At 47.3% G+C, this 19,945-nt stretch overlaps 1 protein-coding gene across 1 annotated transcript in view; it reads right to left on the bottom strand.

Annotated features, from left to right (window-relative positions):
• Positions 1 to 15,283: 15,283 nt before the first annotated feature.
• Positions 15,284 to 19,945, bottom strand: part of CD2H1orf198 (chromosome D2 C1orf198 homolog) — a 30,677-nt gene continuing 26,015 nt past the window's right edge. The window contains exon 4 of the mRNA XM_086679696.1: positions 15,284 to 18,166. Coding sequence (XP_086535822.1) covers positions 18,110 to 18,166 — 57 coding nt within the window. The 3' untranslated portion in view covers positions 15,284 to 18,109. The remainder of the gene's footprint in view (positions 18,167 to 19,945) is intronic.

Here is a 19,945-nt window from a genome sequence, read left to right as displayed (position 1 = left end):
AAGGCAGCAGAGGAGGAAAAGTTACTTCTTCCAGATCATGCACACATCCACCTGTCTGCCTCAGGGCCCCCGGGGTTCCACCAGACCACCACGTGAGCCCCAGCAATCATGGTTAGAAGGAGTCTAAATGTGGGCCAGGCCCCGGCACCCATCAGGATATTCCGATTTCGGAAGTCTGAAGATACACAAGTTTCTAACATGCATCCTAGGCTGTGTAATCCGGGCTTTGAAATAAATACATGTGCTCTGTAACATCTAAAGCACTATCCAATTTAAAAATGTTATTTTGGGGGCGCCTGGGTGGGCTCAGTCGGTTGAGCGGCCGACTTGGGCTCAGGTCATGATCTCACAGCTTGTGAGTTCGAGCCCCGCGTCAGGCTCTGGGCTGACAGCTCAGAGCCTGGAGCCTGCTTCGGATTCCGTGTCTCCCTCTCTCCCTGCCCCTAACCCACTCGCATTCTGTCTCTGTCTCTCTCAAAAATAAATAAACATTTAAAAAGTGTTTTTAAATGTTATTTTTAAATGTCTCATGGGTAGGTATATTTGGCGAGGGGCGTATTTAAACGCACCTCCGGGCCCGAAACCATGATATCAGGGAGTGTGGCTTCGTCTAACACTGCCTGGGTGACTATTCTGTGCCAGGAAGTTCAAAAATGTGATAACATGCTCACACTAATTTGCAGAGAAGGGTAACGAAGCTCACAGAGGGGAGATGATTGGACAAAGTTCTGGAAGCTAGGGCGAGAGCAGGTCTGGGCCGGCCACTCCCGCTGTTGATTTGGTGGCATATTCTGGTGACCGTCCTCCTGAGCTGGGTCACTCGGCCCTGAGAGGAGGTGGTGTTTTCTCCTCCCAGAGGTGTTCTGTGGATACGGGTCCCCTCTCCCCGTGACAGGCACGGCCACAGTGCGCCTCCATTGTGGGCACTCAGCAGAAGCCACCGAGGACCCCGTGGAGGACCAGGGAACGACGGCTTTTATTTAAGAGGAAGAACAAAAAGATCAACACTCGACAAAGCAAGTTGGGTGTGAAAGTGACCAGGTTAATTTTTCGCTTTGTAATAAATAAGCAGGAGAAAAGAAGGACCAGCGTGATGCTCAGGAAAATGAGTTCTTTGTAGCTTTTGTGCTCTGCGAGGAGAAGGGACGTGCACATTTTATGAATCGCAGCTCCGTGAATTTGATGTTTATAAAAGAAGAAGCACAAAGACGTTTCGGAGTCAACTGATTTCTGTTTTAGGAAAGGGTTACATCGTTGAGTTCAAAGGGCAGTAGGGCCTTGGCCGAATGGTCACGCAAGTGATGGAAGTCAGATGGATGGGGGCTTGAATCCCCGTTTGGTCACTTACTAAGCTGTGGTTAAGAAGTCCCTTAACCAAGGGGCGCCTGGGTAGCTCAGTCAGTTAAGCGTCTGACTTCGGCTCAGGTCATGATCTCGCCATCTGTGAGTTCGAGGCCCGCATCAGGCTCTGTGCTGACAGCTCGGAGACTGGAGCCTGCTTCAGATTCTGTGTCTCCCCCTCTCTCTGCCCCTTCCCCTGGCCACTCTCTCTCTCTCTCAAAAATAAATAACAAAACATTAAAAAAAAAGAGAGAGAGAGAAGAAGTTCCTTAACCAATATGAACCTCAGTTTCATGATCTGTACAATGGGATTAATAAAAATACCAACCTCACAGGTAGTATTAAAGGATTAAAGTATATAGTATAAAGTATTAAAGTATATAAGGATTAAATGACACATAATAAAATGTCAGTTGCACTTGTTAGATGTTTAATAAATGATAGCTCTTATTAGAGTAATTCAGGAGTATCAGAGAGCTCTCGCCGTCTCGGCCACAAATGATGAGCCACACGCTCCACTCTATAGTCACGGGGAACATGCCAACTTGCTTCCCGAGGCAGTTCCACCAAGAGGTGACAGGTCAAAAGTAGCACAGAGGGGCGTCTGGGCAGCTCAGTTGGTTAAACGTCTGACTCGATACCAGCTCGGGTCACGATCTCATGGTTCATGAGATCAGGTCCCGCATCGGGCTCTGTGCTGAGCTTGGCGCCTGCTTGGGATTCTCCCTCCCTCGCTCTCTCTGCCCCTCCCCTGCTCGCACTCTCTCTCTCTCTCTCAAAATAAATACATAAACATCTTTTTAAAGTAGCATAAAAAGTGAAATCCTGTTTCTTCTGTGGAGCCTCCCCGCCACCCTCCACCCCTGTTCTCTGTTCTGTGACTTTTCTCTAGATCTCAAGCGTTGACAGGTACAGGTTAGTAGCTGACAGTGACTTACAGTCACATAGAGGGTAACAGGAAACTCCTTTCCACCAGCAGCTCAGTCAGTCTAGCTGACTTCCCAGGAGCAGGGATAGCACGTCAAGGCGTCTCTGTGTTCCGCCAAGGTTCCGGCACTAGGGGGGTATGCACCCGCTGGTCGTCTAACCCCCTTAGCACAGAGTCACCAGCCCCCAGCAACTCTGTCAGAGGCCTTCCTCATCATCCTAGGCTCCTTCTCTGCCTACAGCCCAGAGAAGTGGCACCGTCTGTCATCTCAGTAATGGACAGAGATGAAGGCAAGTGCCTTGTACATGGCCACGGCCCTCCAAGGGTGGGGCGGGCTGTGCATCTATCCGTGTATCATCACTAAATGAACCACAGTACAAATAATCACTGAGTGCTTCTGTTGCACAAGGCATTTATCTGGTTAGACAAGGTTGCTTCAGCTTTTTGCTATGTACGTGTGTACGTATTCCGCCCTTTTCAAAACATAATCTCCTTGTCGGCTTTGGGTGAGGTGGAGTCGTGGGAAAAGCAGATGAGTTACCTGGCTGTCCGTCAAGCCACACTGACGTTCAGCAGCTTACAGCAGCAGGCATTTACTTGCTCGTGACTCCGTGGGTTGGTGTTTGGGCAGGGGTCAGCTGGATCGGTTCCTCTCAGTTCCTCGGTTGGTGTTACGAACAGCATGTCTACGTCCTCCCCAACCAAGTTCATATGTTGAGGCCCTAACTCCCAATAGGGTGGCGTTGGCAGGCAGGGCCTTTGGCAGGAACTGGGTCATGAAAGATGAGCCCCCGTGATGGATTAGTGTCCTCATAAGAAGAGGAAGAAACCCAGCCCTCTCTCCTCCACGGGAGGACACGGTGAGAAGACGGCCGTCACCATGCTGGGACCCAGATCGTGGCCCTCCAGTTTCTGGGACTTCAAGCAATAAAAGTTCATGGTTCATGCCACCCGGCCAACCGTAATGCGTTAGAACAGCCTGAGCCAAGACAGTTAGCCAGCAGGAGACTGGCTGGTCCCGATGTCCTTGCTCACTCGTAAGGCAGTTGGCTTGGTCTACTGACTGAGTTGGCTCTCTTCCAAAGCCACCCATCCACCAGAAGTCCACTCTCTGTACAAGGGTGGAAACACTTCAAGAGAGCAAGAACGTTGGCAGCCCGCTTTCTGGAGGCTGAGGCTCAGAAGTCACACGACATAATTTCCACCATATTCCTTTAGCCACAGCGAGTCTGGGGGTCAGCCCGGATCCGAAGGGAGGGGAAATGGACTCTGTCTCTTGCTGGGAGGGACTGATATTGTGATCAGGGATGCAAGGAATTGCTGGAAGCCACCTTTGCAAACGATCGATCAAGTGCTTTTGTTTCCCAGGTAAATAATATGTAGGATGAAACCTGACAGTGACAACCAGGCTTGGCTAAGAGCCTACTGCTGATGAAATGGTTCTATTTCCTGTCTGGCCTTGACTCTGGGGGATCGGGTCAGCTTGAATCTAGACATTATCTCCTCCCAATCAAAACTGAGGGTCTCATCTGTGTTTGTGGAGGATGATAATAGGTCCCATCGCTCTGGAGTAGTGACTCATTCTGTCAAGTTACCGCCCAAATGTCCCTTAAATCCGTTTTTCTCCATCTCCACCACTGCCCATCTGGGCCACATGTTATCATTACTTCTTGCCTACACTACTGATTGTGACGGTTTTCCAACTACTCACCTGGTTTAAACGTCCCTTCCTCAGGAACATTCTGGCGATCTTACCAGGTAATTAAAACCATGTCCTGTGGTTGGCAGACTAATGCTACCCCCAACATATTCAGTCCCAGTCCCTGGAATCTGTGACTGTTTCATAGCAAAGGGAATGAAGCTTGCAGACAGAATTAAGGCTGCTGATCAGCTGACCTTGAGACAGGAAGACGTTTCCTGAATTTTCCAAGCGGGCCTCATGTCATCAAGAAGGTTCTTAGAAGTAGAAGAAGGAAGCAGAAGAGAAGAGTCAAAGGGATTGAAATATACTGCTGGCTTTGAAGATGCAGGAAGGGGGTCATGAGCCAAGGAAGGGGGGAGACTTTAGAAACTGGAAAAGGGAAGGATGGATTCTCCCACAGAGCCTCCAGAATGGAATGAAGCCCTGATGACGCCTTGATTTTAGCTCATGAGATGTGTATTCCACTTTTGACCTACAAGAGTGTAAGATAATAAATTTAAAGCACCAAGTTTGTGGTGATTTTTTTTTTTATATAGCATCAATAGAAAACCAACACATATCCTCAACCAATTCATGGGCCCCACCCCACTGCAGATGCCCACCTTAGGGGTGATCACTGGGAGTGAGAGATGGGGTGAGGTCCCTGGAAGGCACACTTCTTATCAACAATGAATGGCGACTTTCATAGTAATACAGACATTTTCATGCAGCTGGGTTCGAATAGCTCCTTCAAAATTAAAAGGTCTTTCATCAAATTGGCTGTGCAAAAAAGCTCCACCAGAGTGTCTGGCTCAATAAACCAGCCTATTCACATTCAATTTAACTGGAATATAAGGAGGAAGGGTCCTGATAGGCCACCTCGTCCCTCACCATGCCTTCAAGTGGATGCAAATCAGGTCGGTTGGGTTGTTGGGGCCCAGCCCCTGCTTGACGCTCCCAGCTTGAACTACCAAGAGCTTTCTCTCCATTCACGTGTTCCACTCAGCTGGGACCAGCCTTCCAGGAGTTGGGAAAAATTCAGCTGCCATTATCACGTGCTAAGATCAGCTTAAAACTTCCTTTTTTCATGTTCCCTTTCAGGCTTTTAGGGATATTTCTGGGATCAGGATCTGCCTAAGGGCAAACCCCATGAAGTTCTAGGGAAGCATGACGACAAGTGGAAGTAAAGAAGATTACCTCCTATGACCTAAGTAAGATAAACATCTATATCCGGCACTGTAGCTCAAGGTGAGTGAACCTACTTACCTGAGGTGATGGGAAAAAAATATTCAAGTGTTAAATTGCAAAGTGCCCATTAATACTGCGTAAGTGGTATCCCTCCAAGCCAACTCCAGCCCTACCCCACTCCTCTCCAGAGATCTGCTGGAGTGATACGTCATGACATCTCCTGGTGACAGTTGACACAAATTGAGAAGAAGCACGGACCAGAGTGGACCATCCACCGTGGGTGGGGAGTGGGTTATGAATCTGGGCACACTGCTATATCCCTTGCCCACGTGGATCAAAAGCTTTCTTCTCTCTTTTGTCTCTCTCCCCAGAATTTACTAACTGGTTGGAAGGCGGCTGGAGTCAAGTCAACTTTTGCCGACACCCTGGGGAAAGACCATGCAGACACTGCATACCCTGAGACTTTTCTGACCCAACTCATTTGCGTCTGTCTTTGCACAGGTTAGAACTGCACTGTCACCCAGTGGTTCTCCCAGGCCAGCCCCTTCCCATTTTCCATCACAGACATTTCCCCCATACATCTCTTACAGGGCTCATCTTATCTTGGAGCCTGCTTTTCAGAGGGCCAAAGCTGACAGCCCTAGAATACCCCATATTCTGGTCTTGTCCGTGTGCTTTTCTGTGGTGCCATGAATCTTGTCTCTCTCCCCTCTGGCTTTTCCTATTGATGGAGGTTAGCTCTAGAGGTTTGTTTAGATTCCGATTTAAATTTGGGGAGCTGTGGGAGCAGGCTCCTTCACAGGTGGTGCTGTGTACTTTCTCCTGAGTCCCAGAGGATCCCAGAGTCCTCATGGCAGAGACCCACTGAACTGCCTAGTTCCTGACCCTCCCCAGGGCCAATTTGTTCAGTCTCCCTACATCATGGTGGTGGGTTCTCCCAGCATCCTTCCAGTATGTACAACTACCACTTCCTTCTATGTTTTCTTCCAGACATAGTTTTTGTTTTTCTGTTTCCATTTATAATCCATTTGAAGTTAATGTTTATATATGGTGTGAGGTAAGGGTCAAGACAGTTGTTTTTTTGTTTTTTTTTTTTTCCCAAATGGATATTCTTGCAGCACTTGTTGAAAAGTCTGTCCTTTCTGCATTAAATTATTTTGGCATATTTGCCCCCAAAATTCAAGTATATATGTCTGAGGCTATTTTTGGACTTCTCATTGCTTAATTATCCTTATGCTAATTCCACACTATCTTGATGCTGTAGATTAACAGTTAAGTCTTGAAATCAGACTAAGTCCTCTAACTTTATTCTTCTCAAAATTGTTTTGGCTATTCTAGGTCATTTGAATGTCCATATACATATAGAATTGGCTTGTCAATTTCTACACAGAAACAATCACAACAATAAGAAAAAAACCTGCCAGGATTTCATTTGGATAGCATTGAATCTGTAGATATAGATCAATTTGGAAAGAACTAATAATCTTAACAATATTGAATTTTCTGAAGAATTAACATAGTATATTTCATTATTTAGTTAGGTATTTTTAAATTTCAGCAATGTTTTGTAGGTTTTAGTGTATATACCTTGCACATATTTAATTATAATTCTGTGTTTTTTGATAATCTTGTAAATGACATTTAAATTTTTATTTTCCAATTTATTGCTAGTATATAGAAATACAATTGATTTTTGTATATTTACCTTCTTTGCTGTGATATTTCCAAATTTGCCTGCATATTTTTTCTGGTAGATTTTCTGGTGATTCCTTAGGCGTCCACATGTATATCCTACGTGTATGGTCATGTCAACAGCAAATAAATAGAACTTTACTTTTTTCAATTTCATGCCATTTATTTATATCTCTTGTCCTACGGAGCTGGCTAGGACTGCCAACAAAATGTTGAATGGAAGTGGTGAGAGTAGATATCCTTGCTTATTCCTAATCTTAGGGGAAAATCATTCAGCCTTTCTCAAATATGTTAGCTGTATGATTTCCATAGGTGCCCTTTATCAGGTTGAGAAAGTTCCTTTTTATTTCTCATCTGCTGAGAACTTTTCTCATGATTGGGTGTTGACTTTTGTCAAATACTTTTCCTGCAGAGTCTGAAGCAGGCTCCAGGCCCTGAGCTGTCAGCACAGAGCCCGATGCCGGGTCAAACTCATGAACCGTGAGATCATGACCTGAGCTGAAGTCAGACGCTTAACTGACGTAGCCATCCAGGCGCCCCTTGAGTCACTTTTAGTAGGTTGTGTCTTTCAGTGAAGCAGTCCATTCCATTTAACTTATATGATTTGGCATTAGATTGTTTACAATAATCTTTTTTTGTCCTTTTAATATTCAAAGGATCTATAGTGATGTCCCTTTTTCATTCCTGATATTACTAGTTTGTGCTTCATTGCATGTGTGTGTAAATGAGGTGTCTCTCTTTTTAAATTAGCCTATCCAGCACTTTATCAATTTTACTAATTGTTTTCAAAGACCTGGATTTTGAAATATCAACTATGTCGCTGTTGCTGGACCATTTTCTGTTTAATTGATTTCTGCTCTTTATTATTTCCCTCTTTTGCTTAAGTTGTTCTTCTAGTTTCTTACGGTAAAAGCCTAGAGAATTAACTTTTTAGATCTTTCTTCTTTTCTAATGTAAGCATTTAAGCTATAATTTTCCCTCTAAGCACTACTTTAGCTGTGTATCACTGATTTTGATATGCCGTATTTTCAGTTCATAATGTTTTCTAATTTTTCCTTGTGATTTCTTCTTTAGCCCATGAATTATTTTAAAATATAATATTTAATATCTAAATATGTGAGGGTTTTCCAGACATCTTCCAGCTCTGATTCTCTGATTTAATGCGTTTCAATCAGAGACCATACTCTGGATGAGGTCAATCCTAATTTTATTGAGACTTATATGACCCAGCACGTATTGTATCTTGGTGAATTTTTCACCTACCCTTGAAAAAAAATTGTAATCTGTGGTTGCTGGGGACAGTGTTCTACAAATTTCAATTATGTCAAATTGATTCATGATGTTCTCTTATATCCTCACTGATGTTCCATCTCCTGATTCTATCAATTACTGAAAGCGTTGTAACCTCAAACTCTACGTGTTAATTTGTCTATTTCTCTTTTTGCTTTTTTCATTTTGTTTCACGTATTTTGAAACTCTGTTGTTGGCTGCATACAGCTAAAGAATGCTATGTGCTCTTTATTGATAAAGCCCCCCGTAATGATAAAATGTACTTTTTACCCCCTGACAATATTCATGGTACTAAGTCTAATTTGTCGGACAAAAATACATCCACTTCAGCTTTACTGGTGATTAGCAGCTACCTGGGAGATTCTTTTCTGTCCTTTTACTTCTAGTTCATCTGTGTCTTTGTATTAGAGTGCATTTCTTGTAGACACCGTCTAGTTGGGACTTGCTTTTTTATCCAGTCTAAAAATTTTGCTTTTTTAAAAAAAATTTTTTTAAGTTTTATTTATTTTGAGAGAGAGAGAGTGAGTGAGAGAGAGAGAGCATGAGAAGGGGAGGAGCAGAGAGGGAGAGAATCCCAAGCAGGAGCCCAATGCCGGGCTCAAACTCAGGCACCGTGAGATCATGACCTGAGCTGAAACCAAGAGTTGGATGCTTAACTGACTGAGCCACCAGGTGCCCCCAATTTTTGCTTTTTAACTGGAGTTCTTAGGCCACTTGCATGATTATCAATTATTATCAATTGTAACATAATTATCAATACAGTTGTGCATACATCTACCGTCTTGCTATATGTTTTCTATTTGTTCCATTTGTTCGGTTTCTATTTTTCCTCTCTTCCCGCTTTCTGATACGTTTTAGCATCCCACTTTGCTTCCACAATTTATTATCTACGCGTCTGTCCTTTCATTTTCAGCAGGTTCTACGTGGTTTACACTGTGCACGTTTAACTTCTCAGTCTTACTTTAAATAATAGGACATCACTTTATGTATAATGTAAGCTCTTTACAGCAGTATATTTCTGTTTCTCCCTCTCATCTCTTCAATTATTGTCACACATTTTACTTCTACGTGTTATAAATGTCACAATCCATTGTTATTATTTTTGCTTTAAACAACGATCTTCCTAAAAGTTTTTAAATCTGAAAAGAAAAGGCTTTTACCCGCCTATTTACTTTTTTCTGTACTTTTCCTTTCTTTGTGCAGATTTGAACTTCTAAGTATCATTTTCCTTTACTCCAAATAACTTTAATATTTCTTGTAATGCAGGCCAGCTGGTGATAGATTTTCTCAGTGTGTGTGTGTGTGTGTGTGTGTATAAAGTACTTCGCCTTCAATTTTAAAGGACTTTTTTTTTTGCTGGTTGTTAAATTCTAGGTCAATAACTCTATTTTTCTTTTCAGTGCTTTAAAGATGTTGCTCCATTTACTCAAGCTTGGGAGAAGCCTTTTTTTTTTAATTCTGGCTGTTTTTTGGGGTTTTTTTTTTGTTTTGTTTTTTTGTTTTTGTTTTACAAATGTTCTCTTTCTTACTGATTTTCAGTTATTTGGGGCATGGTGTGTGTGTGTGTGTGTGTGTGTGTGTGTGTGTGTGTCCTACCCGGGGCTTAATGAACTTCTTGAACTGTGGGTGTATAGTTTTTATCAATTTGGGAAATTTTGGCCATTATTTCTTCAAATATTTTTTCCGTCCCTCTCGTCTCCTTCTGGGATTTTGATTACTTATAACTGGATCACTTAGGATCTTCCCACATGACTCTGCAGTTCATTTTTCCCCCTATCGTTTTGCTTCATTTTGGATAGAATCTACTGCTGTCTCCCCGTTCATTTATTTCTGCAGTGTATCATCCAATTTCATTCTACTCCAGTGAAATTTTCATTTCAGGGAGTTTCATCTCAGTTCTGTTCCTCTCTTCTTTACATTTTACAGTACATCCTCGAGGATAAGGATCATATTTGTTAATAGTGGCTTGGAAATCCTGTCTCCTGCTTCCATCATCTGTCGTTTCTGGGTTGGTCTATTGACTGGTTGTTCTTCTGTGTAGGAGTCCGATTTCCCTGCTTATTTGTATGTCTAGTAATTTTTGATTGCTGGCTGAACAGTGTGAATTTGGGGTTTACTGCTAGATTTGGTAGCATTCCCATAGAGTTCTAGTTGGACATATTCTGGTGGGCAGCTAAGTTATTTGTGAATTGGTTTGATCCTTTCACATCTTGTTTTAGAACTCCTTCAGGGAAGATTTGGAGCATCCTTTATTCTAAGGCTAATTTAGCCCTGTCTCTAGTGCAAGCTTCTTCTAGGATCTCTGGTGAGGGCCCCACAGACTCAACTTGGCCTATACTCTACCTGGAGGGAAGCTGACTGATTCCTGGCCTCATGTGAACTCGGGGAGGCCATTCTTGCCTACCTTTCACTCCACACATGCACAGGTTGGCCAAAGAGGCCAAAGAGGCCTTTTTGTTTTGTTTTCTTAAGTTTATTTGAGAGAGTGAGTGAGAGCGTGAGCACATGCACGAGCAGGGAAGGGCCAGAGAGACAGGGAGAGAGAGAGAGAGAGAGAGAGAGAGAGAGAGAATCCCAAGCAGGCTCCACACTATCACTGTGGAGCCTGACACGGGGTTCAATCTCACAAACCACGAGATCATGGCCTGAGCCAATAATCAAGAGTCAGACACTTTACCAACTGAGCCGCCCAGGTGCCCCATGGCTTTTGCCAGAGACTTAAGGGAGCCCCAGTGCAGACCTCTGGAGATCTTACTCTCTGGAACTTTGCCTTTTCAATTCTAGCCCTCTTGGCCTCCCCAGTCTCATTCTCTTCATTTCAGGAAGATAGCCAGTCTCTGTCCGGATCCCCCCTCGCTGGGCTGCAGTCCAGAAACTGTCTCCAACATACCCAAGGGGAATCCTAAGGCATGTTTCTGGAGCTTCTCCTCCGCACAGTTCTCTCCTGCAAATTCCAGCCATCTGTTCCCCCTGCCCCCGGCCCCCAACTCTTTCTCTTCAGCTGGGTGAGACTTCTGCAATGTGGTCTAGAAAACGCCTCAAGGTAGAAAGCCAGGACAATCCCAAGGTTTACTCCCCTTGCTTTCCTTCTTTTGGGATCACAGTCCTGCAATGCCTGCTGTCCAGTCCACACATAGTTTGTCACCTATTGTCTCCAGTGTTCTAGTGGTTTATAACAAGGGGGTTAAGTCTCATCTGGATTACTTTATCATGGCTAGAAGCAGAAATCTCGTTTACTTCTCAGTGGTTTTCAACCATAACATTGTGGGGTCGTACGTTCCGTCGGCCTCCTCCAGGAGAATGTAAGCCCCATGAGGGTAGCAACTGTGTTACTGAATGCACAGTGCCCAACACCGGGCTGCAACACGGTAAGACCTATGAAGCAAACGATGGATTATTGTAACCCTGGGGCTAGGTGTTGGCCCGAATCGGCGGAGGGAGACACGATGAGGGGGTGGAGGGAGGGAAGCGGCACAGAGAGAACTGCCAGGGCCCATGTGGTTGCCAGACTTGCATTTGGATCTCATTTCCAGCCAGGACCATTCCCACATGCTTACTTGGACCCGGACATTTTTCACCATACGAGACTGGCAAAAAAAAAAAAAAAAAAAAGAAAGAAAGTTGGTTCTGTGTTAAAGCAGTAGGCTGTGTTTTCCACACGTTCTGTAACATAGTTAGAAAATTTTAAATAATTTTTAGAGACCCTCACACATATTACTGTCTATGGTTTTATTGCTTAACGAGTTCTTGGTGGGCATAAACTTCAGATGGCTGTGGTAAAGGCAGCCAAGTGACAGAATCATCTTCTCTGCAGCGTCCTCCCAATGTCACACAGCCCGTGTGTGACTTCTGTCTCCCGAGGACCAGGGCGTCAGGTACCACTAACTCCTGCCCTCACTCTCCTCCCAATCTGCTCAGTGGCCCCCGGCTGGTGTTACGGAAGCACCTGGATTAATCCAGGAGGCTTTATAGGTGTTGGCTGATGTGCAACTTCGGTTGCACCAAATGCAACCAGAGACGAGCCACAAAAGAGCTAACCAATGCTGGCCATGGGCCACCTCTGACCTAACCCACCAGCTGAACAAATGAGTCTCTTGTCTGAAGTGAGAGATCAGAACAGAGCTCGATTATGAGAGATAGCAAATTTCACGCAAGCAGGCACTTATGGCATGCGATTGCCACTGGTGCACTCCAGATCTGCTGTCTTTCTCTCTCTCTCTCTCTCTTTTTTTTTTAAATATTTATTTTCTGAGAGTGAGCGACAGAGTATGAGCTGGGGAGGGGCAGAGAGAGAGGGCGACACAGAATCTGAGGCAGATTCCAGGCTCCGAGCTGTCAGCACAGAGCCCGGCGTGGGGCTTAAACCCGCAAACCCGTGAGATCATGACCTGAGCCGAAGTCAGATACTCAGCCAACGGAGCCACCCAGGTGCCCCGATCTGCTGTATTTCTTTCTGCTGCCCTAGTTCCCACCTCCCATCCTCCCACAGGCAACCAATCCATTTAACTCTCTCTCCGTGTGTGCTTTGCTGAGAGAAATCCTACGTTTTCAGGTAGGAGTTTCCTCAATACGTTGCTTTACGGTTAGTACTTTTAAACTTTTATGCAAGAAGTCTTCCCTGGGGTGCCTGGGTGGCTCAGTCGGTTGAGTGTCCGACTTCAGCTCGGGTCACGATCTCACGGTCTGTGAGTTCGAGCCCCGCGTCAGCCTCTGTGCTGACAGCTCGGAGCCTGGAGCCTGCTTCGGATTCTGTGTCTCCCTCTCTCTCTGCCCCTCCCCTGCTCATGCTCTCTGTCTCAAAAATAAATAAAAACATTGAAAAAAAAAAAAGTCTTCCTTGCTCTGGGTCACAAGGCACTTCTTCCCTCTCTTAGCCTTACCCCTTTATCTTTTATCCTTTGGTCTTGAATCTAAATGGAGCCCATCTTCTTCTTTTTTTAAATTTTTTCTTAATGTTTATTTATTTTAAAGGGTTTTTTTTAATGTTTATTTATTTTTTAGAGAGACACAGACAGAACATGAGCAGGGGAGGGGGAGGGAGAGAGGGAGACACAGTATCCGAAGCAGGTTCCAGGCTCCGAGCTGTCAGCACAGAGCCCGACGCGGGGCTCGAACTCACGGACCATGAGATCATGACCTGAGCCGAAGCCAGAAGCCCAACCGATGGAGCCACCGAGGCACCCCAATATTTCTTTCTTTTTGAGAGAAAGAGAGCACAAGCAGGGGAGGGGCAGAGAGAGAGAGACGGAGACGCAGAATCCGACGTAGGAGCCCATCTTCCATACAGCGTTGGGTAAGAAACTGTGTTCACATCTGTCCCTGGCGTGAGCTCCCCTCCTGCCAGTCTGTGGTGCCACTTTGACCCTCAATGGAGGTCTCATATACACACGACTTTGTCCCGAGCTCCCTACCCTATTTCACTGATCTGATCACCTATCCTCAAACCAATACCCACAAACAACATTTCGATGGCCTTCTAACGTGTTCCTAAGTGACACAGCAAGTCCCCCCCTCTTATACCTCAGCGAGCTATCATTTCTCCATCCACGACTTTGTGCCAATTTGTCAAATTTCTCAAAATATCCAACCATGATTTTGGTTCACGTTGTGCTAACTCTTACAAAATGATTTGGAGGGAATGAACGTTTTGATATCACTACATTAGCCCACCCGGGATCGTTCAGATCTTTTTTCTACGTCTTCTGTCTCCTTTTCACCGTTTGAAAGAAGTTTTTGTATACCTGTTGAAGTTGATTCCTGGATACTTAATGTGTTTGACGGCCATCAGGAGTTGGTATGTTTCTACTTAAGTTTCTAGTTGGTATTGCCACTCTAGATGCAGAAGTTGATCTTCTATCCAGGGCTGCTCACTCGTTCGCTGCCTGACTTTGGATTCAGAATCACTGAGGAAACACCCCCCAAGGTGTTTCCCTCTTGGTATCGAGGCACCTGCAAGGCTGATAAGTTCATCAGGAAATTGCATATGAGCACAGGCTCAGACCGGAGAAAATGCTGGAAAAGCACCATGAATACCCCCACCCCAACAGAGGATATCCTTGTCCCCCCAGATTCAACATCTTCCTCCTGCCTCCACAACGCATCCAGGTATATTCTGCCTCTACGTTGATGGCTCCTTCCGGCAGAGAAACTTTATACATATGTGTATGTAATACAGGGATATTAGTATCACATACTGAACTATCGTAAGCTGTCAAACCTACGAGCCCAGGAGTTATTCTGCCTCCTCTCACAATGCGTCCACACGACAATCCAAATGCTTGCGGGTCTCAGAACCTTCACCACAGTCAGCAAGTCAGCAAGTACAGTCACTTGCTGGAATCTTGGGCCCCCGAGGCAGCAAGGCCCCACGGTGCAGGATCGTAAGGCAGAAGTCTGTCGGCCTGGATCACCATTTTCCTGAGAGGTATTAGTTTTAAAAGTTTTTTTGATCTGGAAAATTGACATCTAAAAATTCCCTTCCGGGGCACCTGGGGGGCTCAGTCGGTTGAGCATCCAACTTCGGCTCGGGTCACGATCTCACAGTTCGTGGGTTCGAGCCCCGTGCCGGGCTCAGTGCTGATGGCTTGGAGCCTGGAGCCTGCTTCGGATTCTGGGTCTCCCTCTGTCTCTGCCCCATCCCCGCTCATGCTCTGTCTCTCTCTGCCTTAAAAATAAATAAAAACATTAAAAAAAATTTTTTTTAAAAATTCCCTTCCATCTGTAGTTGGTAACTTACCACCTGCACTTTAACGGATGCAATAGCATTCATCAGCCATGCTTAATCTTGTTATTTTTTCCAAGGAAAATCCATTTCAACCAGATTCAAGGTAAAAGCTTTCTGGGAGATACCATCTGCTCTTCAGTCAGTCATTGGATGCGATAAGCTCGTCTCTGGGAACCCCTGCCTTGGCTTCCTGGTCACCTGGGGGGCTACACAGGAGCCCTCCCTCCGGGGTCCGGTCTACCCTTCAGCTACGGGCCTGTGCACCTCGGCCACCGCCTCCCACCACCCTGCAGGGGGCGCGCATCAGGCCCGTGCCCGGTGGGCTTCTTGAAGCCCACACTTGCTTAACTAGCACCAACCCTCTCTTCTCTGTGCGCAACAGCAGTCATCCGGAGGGGCTTCCTGACTCGAGTAGAGCCCCAAACAGACACACCTCACATATTTTAAATGGCTTTATTAAAGGCTATTAATATAAAATACAACCAAGTTACAAGTCGTAAGAATTCTTCATTTTTTGGAAAACGTGTATCAAAGAAAGGGAGGCGCGAAGAAAGGGAGGGGGGCTCTGACATCCACGTGGGGTCCGGCGCGCGGCGGGGGCTGGGCGACAGACCCCAGCTGTCCCCAAGTGGACAGCACCCCCAAACCCAGAGAGCGGGGTGGGGACCCTCCCCTCCCCCCCAAGGGGAAGAACGGAAACTGGTTTCTGACTTCCTGGGGGAGAGTTTATGAAACACAGTCACCCGAAGCAAGACGCTAAATTCTTGAGCTAAATCCCAGGTGTGCAGAAGGGGGAGCGGGGGACACCCCAAAAACAAATACAGGCTTCAGTTGAAAAGTGTGTCTTTTTAAAATAATACATATAAACGTCTGGTTCTAGGAACTTCATCCCGACACAGGGGGGTGGGGAGGATGTGGCCAACCTAAGAGCTGAATTTTTCCTTACTGACCATCTTTACACAGACCGCCCGGGGTTTACGACCAGGACCCGCAGGTCAGGCGGGATGGGGATTCGCCAGCCTGTGTCCTCCGGGCCCCTTCACGTCTCCTTCTCAGAAGCGGAGCAAAGCCACACGGCTTGAGGATTTCCTAAGTTGTGACTTTACATTTCATCTCAGGAGGCTGCCCCATCATGAAACATTACGCCCTGTTGTAAGAGAGAGCTAAACACTCGGGGTAGCGGGCCCAGGGCGGCACCAGGTGACGCAGAGGCTTTCAACAACCCCCTGCGTCCCCGCAGCCCCCTGGGGCGGGGGGCGGGGGGGGGGGGCGTGAAAGGAATAACCAGGCTTTAGGAGAAAGTCAGAAAGGCCTCAGAATTGTCTCGCAAGAGAACAGACACATCACTGTGGGCTAACTGTCCCCAGGTGCAGTTCCTCCCTGGCCACATCAGCGTCAACGAATACAAACTCACACCTGGACATCTCTCTCTCTCTCTTTTTTTTAAGGAACGCTGTTTTCAAGCGCGGGCTCTAAAACAGTGCACTGCCCTCCAGGCTGGAAGTGGAGGCAGGTGGGAAGCCCGGCTCTGAGGCTCAGTGGCTCACTCGAGGGGCTGGCACCCCGGCTGGGATTTCTAAGTTCCCTTTTCCGTCCCCGCCACGTTCTGAGCCTTTTTTTCCCCTTGGACGTTTCAACTATCCTCAAATGGTACAAGAAGAAATCTGTATTTGCCATAATGCAGCCAGTCACCCATGTAGGAAGGTCACATCCACAACCCCAAGGGGCCAAATGAGGTTCAGGGACATAATGCGATTGGCAGAAACCCAGCCAAAAGTTGGCCAGGCCGCGGCTTTGGCAGGAATCTTCCTGGGGAAAATAAGGCGCCACGTGCTTTACCCTGGACGCTGTGGAAACCACTTAAGGATGTCGTATGAGACAGAAACGCATTTTTAAAAAGACACACCTTGGTACTGAAACCGGGCGCTCACTCGCAGGACTCACAGGGGTTAAGGCTTCAGGTGAGGAGAACACAGTGAGAGGCAACGTGTAGATCACGCTCGGGCATGTCCAGCAGGGGGCGCAGCCCGGGGCCAACGGGCAGGGCGCAGGCTTCCCAGGGTAAGGGCCACTCTCCTCCTCGCCCTGCCCCACCCACCACGCCTGGGGCATGGGCCACCTTGCCCAGGCAGCCTGGGGGCCACCTCCATCTGAACGGCAGTGGGCAGCAGTCTGGCTCCAAGAGACACCGTGGATAGGACCGCAAGGGGTCTCCAGGGGGCGCTGCTGGGGCGCTGCAGAGACGACTCCTTCTGCTGGTGGTCAGGGATGGCAGAGAGATCCATCAGGAGAGTCTAAGCAGTCCTTGGGATGAAGGACGTCCACCGCCCCTGCCAGCCTCCCGCTGGAAGGTTCTACCGCAACCGATCAGAAGGGCTCTGTCCTCCAACACCTGCCACCTGCCCTTCATTCCTGCAGATGCCCCGGACCCGGGAACACCCACCGGGGTCACAGGAGGAGCAAAGAACCTCCAAACGGAAACCAGTACATGCCCAAGAAGAAATGGAGCCTCACAACCTCTAACTCTACATACAAAATAATGACAAGTTAATACAAAACTTTCAAACATGCAACTCTTCTTAAACGACGACGAACAGCTCGAGTACGGATCAGGGCAGCTCGAAGACCATCTCTGCTATGTGCCAACAGTGGGGTTCCTGGAAATGACGTGAGGGTAGAGCGTGGCACACGATGCAAGGGGCGTGGCGTCAGGGAGCCCTGGGCATCCGGGAATGCTGGGTGGGGAGGAATCTTCCCGCGGTCACGGCCAGCCCGGCACACTGAGGCCGCCACAGCCGAGGGCATCACCGACAGCCACCCAGCAAAGCGCACGCCGCTCATTTCAAAAGGGGAGAGGCTAAAGGAGAAAGAGACGGAAATCGCTTTTATGGTTTTGGGGACACGATGAGAAAACTCTTTCTCCAGGGAGGGGGGAAAACGGGGTGGAATTGGGAACAGAGGCTTTATTCACGAGACCTACTCAATGCCTTAACGGTCGTTTAAAAATTCCAAATGTAAAACTTCTGTTTATCAAATCACTGAAAATAGCATATATATCTGGCCTTACCAAAAAAGAGAAAAATCTGGAAATCCGGACAAGGCGATATTTACCAGTTTCCAAATGATTAAGAAAAAAGCGTACAGAAACCAGGGAAATACACAGGGAAATATTGCCCTTTTTTTTTTATCCTCCTCCACCACACCACTTTGGAAAACATTTAGGGGTTCTTGGTTTTATTATTATTATTTGGTTGTCTGATACATTTTACCAGTTGTCCAGAAAATCAAATCCTGTCTTCAAGACGACATTACTTGAGGTGACCTGCGGAAGGGACAGAAACACAGCAAAGTAAGATACATTTTTTTTTTTTTTTTTTTTTTTTTTAGTTACGTATAATCTAAAAACAGCATCTCATTTAAATTGACCCAAATGAGATGCCTTGCTTTTATCTCGGAGGCTCCCTGACCTCAATTTGCCTCAGTGCTTGGGACCAGAAAATGAAATAAACTTCAGGGTGAGCTACCCGCTCCGGGATCCAACACTTCTCCCCCTCCGTCCCCAGGCAGGTCTGAGAGCAAGTTTACAGACCTACCCACAGAGAAGAGGAGAAAAATGTATGTCCTCTGTCTGTGCAGGGACAGGCATGTTGGAATTGAGTCATCATGGAATAAGAGGACAAATGACAAAGACAGTCTTTCTACTGCTTTCTAGCACAAGCACGGGGGTCCGCCGGCGGGCTGCAGCCCTCCCGGGCGAGGACAGGACACCGTGACACCCCACCCTCCACGTAACTGGCCAATGGCAAACTGCCTATGTGGAGACAATGCGGCAAAGGACTAAGCACATTCACAGGAAGCCTGTCTCGGGCCGGTTTGGCCGCATCCGACACTGATGCAAAGCGGGCCCGTCAGGACTTCAGGCAAGCCGTCCTCTCTCTGCTTTCCTACCGGTTTCTTCGGTGAGGTTGGCCACTTCCCTCTCTGCTTTGCACTCAGGAATCCGTTCTTTCCGAGGATTTCACGTGCGGTCGCTGACTCTGCCCTCCCCCTCCACTTTCCTACGTCTCTGCGATTACGACTCTCTCATACTCTACACGTCAGATGAAGAGCCAGGTGCCGGGTATGAGAGAAAGATCACTGCGGAGGCACGGAGGCCAGCCTGGCATGTGTGCCAGAAGGAGGAGGCGGGCAAGAAGGGTAGAGACACAGAATGGAGCCAAGAGATGGGGCAGGGTACCACAGGAGGCAGGGCAGGGAGGGGCCGAGAACGCTGGCTCAAGAGGGTGGGGACTCTGAAAGAACGCGCTGGAAAGCGAAGGTGCGGCTGGCGGAAGGCGGGCAGAGCTCCTGTCACAGGGCCCCCCCCCCCCTTCTTCGGGAGGACAACTCACAAGGCCACCTGCTGACAGAGGAGCGGAGGCACCCGGAACCCCATTCCGGGAAACACCCAGCGGACGACCACAGCTCAACGTGACAAGACACGGCTGCTAGAACTGGACAAGGGATCGGAAGAGACATGCCTCCAAAAAAGAGATACACAAATGGCCAAGAAGCAACATGGAAAGAGAGTCGACATCGCCGAGTACTGGAGGCCTGCGAATCCAAACCACGAGGAGACCCACAGATACCATCTCCCAGCCATTAGGGTGGCTACGACCAAGAAGGAGAGAGAACACGTGGCGGTGAGGATGCGGAAAACACGGCCTTCTTGCGCACTGTCGTGGGGAAGCAAGATGGCACAGCCACTGCTAGAAACAGTATGGCGGTTCCTCAGGAAGTTAAGCACGGAATTACTGTACTATCTATACTGTACTATCAGTTCCTCTTCTGGCGATATATCCCAAAGGATGGAAAGCAGGGTCTTGGGACAGATACTCGTACGGCCGCGTTCACAAGGAGCATTATTCACAAACGGCCAGGCAACGGAAGCCACCCAAGCGTCCATCAGCAGACTGAATGGACAAACAATGGAGGTAAATCCATACGGTGGAATATTATTCGGCCTTCAGAAGGAAGGCAATTCTGACCCATGGCACGACGTGGGTGAACCCCGAGGCCATGACGCGGAGGGCAACAGGCCGGTCACAAAAAGATGGACGCT

This window comes from Puma concolor, chromosome D2, assembly GCF_028749965.1.
Source record: "Puma concolor isolate L17-30 chromosome D2, mPumCon1.1.hap2, whole genome shotgun sequence".
Lineage (NCBI taxonomy): Eukaryota > Metazoa > Chordata > Mammalia > Carnivora > Felidae > Puma > Puma concolor.
Note: the sequence above shows the minus strand (reverse complement) of the source record. Positions and strands in the feature narration are given on the sequence as shown.